The sequence below is a fragment of the Populus euphratica genome, unplaced genomic scaffold, assembly GCF_000495115.2.
Source record: "Populus euphratica unplaced genomic scaffold, PopEup_1.0 scaffold159.1, whole genome shotgun sequence".
NCBI lineage: Eukaryota > Viridiplantae > Streptophyta > Magnoliopsida > Malpighiales > Salicaceae > Populus > Populus euphratica.
Genome location: NW_011499962.1, coordinates 206224 through 215228, shown reverse-complemented (window position 1 = coordinate 215228; position 9005 = coordinate 206224). Strand labels below are relative to the sequence as shown.

General features: G+C 31.7%; 1 protein-coding gene across 1 annotated transcript; it reads right to left on the bottom strand.

The window, feature by feature from the left end:
* Window positions 1-4: 4 nt before the first annotated feature.
* On the bottom strand, window positions 5-6828 carry LOC105138816 (lysine ketoglutarate reductase trans-splicing-like protein (DUF707); the record flags this gene model as incomplete). The annotated part of the gene is made up of 16 exons (XM_011045036.1): window positions 6474-6828; window positions 5490-5576; window positions 5263-5370; window positions 4797-4832; window positions 4595-4705; window positions 4327-4410; window positions 4134-4252; window positions 3750-3851; window positions 3055-3171; window positions 2910-2975; window positions 2163-2229; window positions 1531-1584; window positions 751-846; window positions 586-612; window positions 430-465; window positions 5-118 (listed from the first exon to the last, which is right to left on the bottom strand). Coding segments are annotated over exons 2-16 (1188 nt in total), but the record flags the coding sequence as incomplete, so codon positions are not given.
* Window positions 6829-9005: the final 2177 nt, after the last annotated feature.

Sequence of the window (9005 nt, the reverse complement as noted above, 5' to 3'; positions counted from 1 at the left end):
TTCGGTTAAGCAGTCTTAGTTTTCTAAGAAAAGGATCAACCCAATTTTTGTCCTCCTTTACAGCTTGATTCCAGCGATCCTTAAATATTTGAAGTTCCCACGTTGATTGCCTTCTAATCTGATCAGTCCATTAAAAGAAAACCAAAGTTAATCGAATTACTGAAATGATAGCATAGTAGCAAAGTAACAGTATTAGACCATGCTTGATATCAGAACATACTATTCTATCAGTTTTTAATAGCCGAATATGAGTTGCAGATCTCAACAAAATTAGAATCAGCCAAAGAGCATAACTTGGAGAATATGTAAACAATCAAGGTAGCAATCCTAGACTACTTGGCAGCTCTTCTGCCTATTGCAGGCATTTCATGTCAAGTAGAATAGAAGTATTTAAAATGCTCAAAACATAGACTAGAGGACTATTCTCACCTCCATCCTAGGATCCATGCCTGTAGCACTGTGTCTCTGAAAGTCAGGAGAGAATAAATCAAGAAAGGGAAGGTGAAAATTATAGGGAATTAATTGATGCAGCTACAATATAGCATTGATGAAAAAAGATCGTCTATTACACCAAGTATAGTTTACCTTAGTCAACTCTTCTGTATTTGACGCCTAAACAGAGAGAGAGCAAGATGATATTAATAATAGAAAATAATAAGCATGTGGACTAAAAACACCTAATAAGAAAACAACTGTAATTCCTTTTATTTTCTTTATTTTTCCTTGAGAGAAAAAGGCGAGCAAGATGACCTTTCTTTCAGGGGGTCCATTCCCACCCAGAGTTTGTATGCCCTTGTGAACAATATATTCACTATCAACAACTCCCACCTTCTTCGTGCGATCTCCCTGCATAATGCCACATCTATCAATGCTATCATAACATTCTTTTCTACATTCACAAGTATACATGGCAAACAAGATAAAGAAATAGATAAAACAAAAAGGTCATCAAGCATTAAAGTACATGAAAATAGGGGTTTGGTTCTATACTTGTCATGTGGTAAACAATGGTTAATAATTATTCTAAGAAAAAGGATCAGTGAGTTACCTTGTCAGCACACTGACTTATTTATATCTGAATTTACTCTCAATTCCTAATTAACATAAAATGACTTCCTTCTAGTGAAAAGGTGCTAAGTCCCCAGGAGGCAGAAAAAAAGAAAAAGATCAACTTTTCAATCCTAGCATCTTATGGAAATGGTCTTTGCCAGTGGGTTACAGTGAGGGCATGGCAAGAAGATTCTCTAGCGTGCTAATGATTGTTGATAGCCATAAAATTCTTCCTCCAAAACCACTCATAATCCATCACTCTTCATGAAATTTTCTTACATTTTCCATATCCACTACACAATTTTTATGCTGCTTCATGAAACCACATTTATTTGGCAATAGCCATACCTCCTGCAACCTTTCCTACTACTATCTTAGTTCTGAAAATAACTCTGTTAGCAGCATTGAGCCAAGAATTGGGGGGGAGGAAAATAGTCAGAGAAACTGAAAATAGTCCCAGAAATATCATGTTCAACATACCTGCGCACAATATCCAAGTTTCATATCCATTCCCCATCCATGGACTAGATCATTCTGGAAATTAAAAAAGGAAAAGAAAAGAAGTTCCATGATGTGTTAATCAACCTTAAGGCAAAAGTGCACTTATTTGCAATCACGCTATAGTGGGTAGAGTAGAGCTTAACCACGTGTCCATATCTTCCACCTCACAAAGTAAGTTATATGCAATGCACCATTTATTTACAGAAAAGTGTTTTATTGGAAAATATTTTCCTAGGTTTGGTGCAGCTAGGTAAAATGAGTCAAAGGAACTCATTAGGAAAATATTTTCCACATACTTGCCACATCATCAGAAAACAACTCATCTTTTCAAACAATATTCCCCATAGAATTCTTTTTTTTTTTCCAAAATCAATTTGTTTTGCTAGACAATATTCCCCATAGAATTCTTCTTTTCTTTTTTTTCCAAAATCAATTTGTTTTGCTGCAAGCAAACAAGGCCTAAATCCTAAATGTTTCTCAACCAAATTTCACATGAGACAACCTGCTTAGACTAAGAGCATCAAATAGCAAGTCCAGCGGGGATCGCTGGCTTATTGATAGTGTTACATAAAGGGACCTTTTTTTACTAGAACAATCAAAACTTACATTACCTGTATAAGATGCCAAGCACAGTACCAAGCAGATCTTGAAAATACTGGAGCCATACCCTCCACAAATCTACAGATGTGACATAAATAAAATTAGGATTGCTACAATCCTTACAAGAACAATAAAGTACGTCCTTCAATGGGTATCACAAGTATTGAAGTTCCGTGAAAAAGATGAACTCGAGGTGTAGCTTCTCGAACAGTCACTAAACAGAACTTCTAGTACTATTTGACAGAATATTAGATTAGTCATCCAACAGCTTAAGTTGTTGGATAAAACCTCAAAATATGATTTATATAATTTTCTAACATGTCCTTTCAAGTGAAAACTCTTGGAGCTTAAAATTTGCAGCCCCACACTACTGGATTTAATTTTTATCAAATATAATGAGGTGGTGAGATTTGAACTTGTGACCACTTAGTCAACAAGGTTATGGTAACTTACCAAAGAATCATCTCAACCTAAAAACTTAAGTTATTAGGTGAGGCCTCAAAATATGATTTATATAATTCTCTAACAGTCAAATTTTCAAAAGAAAAAAAAAAGAAAGAAATGATGTTTAGGAACTTTTCAAAAAAAAAGAAAGAAATGATGTTTAGGAATGTCAAATGGAAAGAAAATTAAATAACTGAAAGTTAGCCACAGATGAGGCAGTAACTGAAATAAGTAGAAGTCAGAAACATAGGATTGCACCAACTTATAAAGAGCAAACGACAAGACATCACAACTACAGGAATGCAATAGGTTACCCAGTGCATGGCGGCCCCTCACTGACATCAGAACATTTGGTGCTGCCTCTGCGTTCATAAACTCTTCTGCTCATGGTAAATTATTTTGTATAAGAATTACAATTTTCTACAGAAATTTTAATTAAGTAAAAGCCAAGCCATTCACCTATGAAACTTCTTTGTTCTGGCACGAATAGTAATTCTATGATGTATTTCAGTTGAATTTGGGTCCAAAGCTGGCTGAGATATCTCCAGTCCTTCATATCTCACAATTTTCAGGTATCTAGACAAAAATTAAAAGAAAATAGAATTATAAATCAATCTTGTTTTTTAAGAAAGAGCTTGAGCCTATTCACTTACATTCTCATAAAAAAAAAATTCAAATCAAGTAAGAGCATGGAATTGGTGAACTCCAACAATCCTTGGTCTCTCTCCTAAATTATGTAATTCCAAATTGTCCTAGATATAATAATACCAAGATGGTTCACCAAGTAAAATAAACCCTCCTAGCATAAACATCCTTAGCAAAAGATAATCCTGTTCCAGCAAGAGTTTGGAGAGCAGAATAAATTGTATTCGTTAACGATCCAAAAGACATGATAAATGAAAGACAAAAATTGAATCATGGATATCTGTAAATGATTGGTAAAATATAATAAAAATGGGAATGACGATGAGAACAAGCCAAGTAGTTTCTAATAAATTGGAGCACTGAGAAGATCCTAATTGATTAATGTTTGTCAGACTTAGCTATAAGTCACAAGTTTATATTGTAGTGACAAAAGGCAAATATAAAGACAACCCATTACCAAAAGCTGGCATCATAAACATATGAAAGAGAGAAATGTCCAGCAAACTAACCTTCCTGGATTAAAATGCTCTACCCCCAGATCTTCATCCCATAGAAATACGTAATCATAAATAGACACAACAGCTGGATGCAGAAAGCGTTTTGCAAACCACCTGAAAAGCAAAGAAAGAGAGTTTCTTTTTAGAAAAAAGCATGGACAATCCAGGAAAAAAAAATAATTTGTCTTCTTTTCATGAGTTTAACCCATGAAATCAAAAAAATTCTTTTCATGAGTTTAACCCATGAAATCCTGCCTCCATCTGAACTTTGAGGCTAAATGATTTTGCACCATTTGCTATAAATTAACACTGAAACAGTGTTAATCATCCGTTTACACCATACAAAGAATGGTGGTAAAAAGTAACCAAAATGGAAATTATCACGGTTGAACATACCACTTTGTTTGGTTCTTAGCAGCTATGTGTATGACTTCATTACTCCAGGCTAGATCCCACCACCCATCCACTTTGCCATCATAATGAAATAGAATAACTGTAAAATTCTCTGGAAGAAACTGAATTCAATGATATTAGGCAAGAAATGTTAAGTTGATGAAACAAAAACATTAGACAAGACAGTGTGCAATACTTTTTGGACAATACGATTGACATTATCCTTTTGCTTGATGCCAACTGGAATTGCCAGCAAGAATCGACGGGTAGAAGGATATGCCTGCATTTGAATTCCAAAATAAGTCAAGAATAACACTGCATACATGTTCAATGTTGTTCCAGCACAAGAATCAAGCACTGTTATATAAATAATCCAAATTTATATGGTCGGAAACAAGAACAAAATTCAGACACAACCTAGAATTGATGGCACAATTCAAACTTCAAAGGGAAAAAAAAACAACCTTCAACTTTGAACTACTTGTTGACCACAGAGGCTTCAGCTCCAAATCTGAGTTTGCTCGTATAATACCATGAGGCAAACCAACCAACAGCCCAGATGCCAAGGCAGATTCCTAAGTCAAAGCACCGGAAGCATCTTCAGATACTGATGAAAATAGAACAATTACAGTACTTTGGAATTTTAATTGGTAGCTCTGAAATTACCTTCAATGAGTCAAAGGGGTACAATTTTTCTTCCATCTGACAATGGTGGAGAAAAACAAGTCAGCAAGCCTTCACCAGGATGTGAGATAAAATGGTAAGAGTTCAGCAGAAGCAACACCATTAAAACACACAGCTAGAGCTGAACCTATTTTGAGTGTGAAAAATGCAGCTTAATCTGTACCTAGGGGTAGATACAACAACAGAGAAGCTGTAGATGGACCAGCAAATGACACAAGAAGTTATTGAGATTCTGGACTTGACCATACTAAGTTACATTTCTTTCAGAAGTTTGAAATCATTGTCACCAAGTATCTTCTATATCATAAATATTGGAATTAATGCCTTCATGAACACAAATAAAAAAAATCATCAAATCATTCACCAGAAGAGAATTAAGAGCACATTTTAGCTACTTGATTGATACTTGTAAGTTAAAATATGTATAAACTTGATGGGATTTCCATACCTCTGTGTGTTTATACTGATATGTTGTGGTTCTATACACAATGAACAACATAGTTGTAAACAAAAATCCCATAAACGGCAGCTGCTTCATCTTTAATCTGAATTTTACCTGCACCAAGCCGACAAAATTACATCTTAGATGACTACCAAAACAAAGGCAGATTCTGTAAAAATTCCACCTTCATAGATGCATCCAAGACTGAGAAGCTTAAGTATCGCATGCCATACCCCATCAAAGTAGTTCCTTTTTGGCAATTTCCATGATCTGAATGACATCATAGACAGTCAAAGCTTTTACAGTGTTCTCATAACAAACTGCAGCCAATGCAAAAAAATGCTGAGACCAATATCAGAAGCAACCCTGATCAAATGCTACTACAACTTTTCCAATAGAAAAAATATTTATGGTGAAAAAATTGCAATTTCACTTTGGGCATAAGATAAAGTTCTAGCTTGATCAAAAGCCCAACAAACAATTGTGTAAGCTGTTTTAGCCCAATTTCTTAATTAAGAAAGATTCCCAGAAACCCCCTCTATTGACTGTTACTCAATTTTGAAGAACCTTTAATATTCATACTCTCTTTCGGCATATGAACCTCAATTTTCACAGTAACCTTGATAAAAGGTCAAAAATTGTGAGAAGCAAACTTGAATTGGCATCCCAAAATACCCAGAAAGAGAAATGGAAATTAATTTTGTAGTTAGGTAGCTTGACTAGTTGCATGCATGCGATGTCAGTGAAATGCAAAGAAAGAAAGCTTAAACCTTTACTGATCAACTTGTTATTAATGCTAACATAGATTATATGAACTATAGATTCTTGAAATCTCTACTTAATCCCACAAGGAAATAGAAATTTAACAACGAACACTGAATAGAGACATTCCCTCTTCAAAAAATTACCAAATAAACTTGTCAGATGATTTTTTTTCTTTTCTTTAATAAAAAAGGAAACGAATCTACTTTCAGCGAAAAAGCAGAGTCTTTTGATATTCATACCTAATAAATCTATCAATCTAGATAACCCAAAAAAAAAGTTTCAGATCTCGTAAACAGAGAAAAGACAAATTTCCAGTTTTATCAGATAATTTAAAAAAAAAAACTCTCAAACTTTCAAGAAATAAAAAGAAAAAGAGGATTCAGCAGCAGCATTGTAGCTATGAGACTATAGCTTGTAAGGATTAAACGGAGAAGGAAGAAAAGATGACAAACCTTGAAATAGAAAAAGGGTAAAAATCGGCGAGAAAAAGCAGCTGGTAATACAAAGTACTAGTAATCAAGAAGAAGCAATCTTGCGGGAAGCAGACAAATTTTGGGGCGTCTGATTCCGAAGATCTTGAAACATCAGAGAAGGTAGTGTGATAGAAGAGAGAGAGAGGGGGGGGGGGGGGGGGGGGAGAAGAAATGAGAGGTTTACAGAGAGAAACGAAGAGATTAACGTGTAAGAATCACCGTACTCCTCTCATTGTCAATTCTCAGGCAGCACAGTACCACACCACTTTGTTGTTTAATTTGCTATTATTTTTATAGTAATAATGATAGTAAATGAATAAAAATAATTCTTTTGCATGCCGTGTTTTGGGGTTTTGACGTGTCTGGAAAATGAATTTCAAAGAGACGGTGACAGAGAGAAACAAAGAGGTTACAGAGATTTGTATTGACCTCTCATCTGTTCATATCTTGACTTAGGCGTCGTTTGTTAACTTTTAACAAAAAAAAAATATTTTTTTAATATATTTAGATTGTATTCACAATAAAATATTTTTTTAATATATTTAGATTGTTTTTAATATATTATTATTAAAAATAAATTTTAAAAAATAAAAAAATAATATTTTAAATTATCCTCTTTGACAATAAAAAACCAACTTAGAACACAAAAGATATTTTGGATATAAAATATTTTTTAAAAATAATTTCAAATATATTTTATAATTTCATAATATTTCAAAAGAGTTATTGTAGTATATCCTCAATAATATATAAGAAAAAAAAATACCTAACCAAACTTTTTTATTTTAATATTAATTAGAATTTTTAAAATTATTTTACCTTGCAAGATAAAAGATTTTAAAAAATAGAATACTAAGTTAAAAAAATTGATATAGCAGTATAATTTATTCTTAAGAAACAATGAATTAACACAATTTCAGCTATTCAAGTTTTCTGGTCATCAAATTTATGCAAACCATGGTTTTGTAGTTCGATAATTTAATTTATTATGAAATTAAATTTTTTTATTAGTGTTTTGATAATTATCATGGTTTTAAATTGTGATATTAATTTAAAATTATTTTTTTCAATCTTAACTTCTTTATATATCATTTAAAGTTAACAAGTAATTAACTTGTTTTTAAAACAAGTGTAGCTCATTTGGATAATTTTGGATAATTATTGACAATCTTTCTTGATATTTTTAAATTCATTCCATCATAATCTTTTTAGCATTATTAATAATATTTACAATCGAGATTTTGATATGTTTCTCAATTTTTTTCTCTTTCCTCTATCTTTTTTCTTATCTTTTTAATTTTATCTTTTATATTATCATTCCAAGGAACAACATGAGTTATATATATCATATTACTCAATGGGGATATATATAAACCATACTACTTCACCTATTTATTTATTTATATATGTTATTTCATCAGTATTTTAAAATAAACATGCTAATATCCAAAAATAGCAAAAATCCTTTGACAGCATTAAAAAGTTTCACGTGTGACCAAGTGACAAGATTTTGAAACAATATAACACAGCCAATAGAATAATAAGGGCTGATTGATTAATGTTGGGTTTCGTGTGCAACGCAATCTAGTAGAGTCTCTTGTCGCTACTATAGATTTATTATATATAATTCCGGGGGCCACACTTTTTACGAATTCTTTAATATCCAGTAAAATAAATAAATAAAAAATAGAGACATAATTATCAGAAAAGCAGGGCGCCCGCGCCCAGATCGAAATCCAGATTGCTGTGCAGTGGTTGGCTTTACTGTTCAGCCACGGTGGTGTAAATTTGTTATTGGTCATGTAGTTCTTTTTAAAAAATTATTTTTATATTATTCTAATATATTAATATTAAAAATAATTTTTAAACTTAAAAAATATTATTTTAATATATTTTTAAATACAAAATATTTAAAAAATAATAATTACCAAGTTAAAATCGTCAATAACCATGCTGCTATGATGATGATTGCTGCCTCACTCATCTTGTTCTCTTTATTTTTTTACTTTATTCATAACTTTTTACATGCTATAATGACAAGGTGTATAGTATCGGTCATAGTTAATTGCCTGTAATCTGCCACTAGTCGGATTGATTTTTAAAAAATATAAATAAAAACATCAAAAGTGATGATTTTTTTAATAATATTATTAATCTCATTACAATTAAAACCATTTTGAAATCTGGATTTAATTATTTTTCTAGCTTAAATTTTAAATTAAATAACATGAAAGTTAGACCTAATCAAATCAATTAATTTCATAGGTTTAAATACAATCTTAATGACTGATAAAAATATAATTTTGATTTTAAAAAATTTTAAAAAGATAATTATTTTAAAAAAATTAAAATGATAATATGTTAGATCGATCTTTATCCCTCCACAAGCCAGGTCATGGACTCTATTGAGTTTAATAATTTTTTTATTTGATTATATGATAAAAAAAATTATACTAAAAAAAATAAGTATTAATCTAAAAATAAACATTTATTTGAGACAATAATAACTTT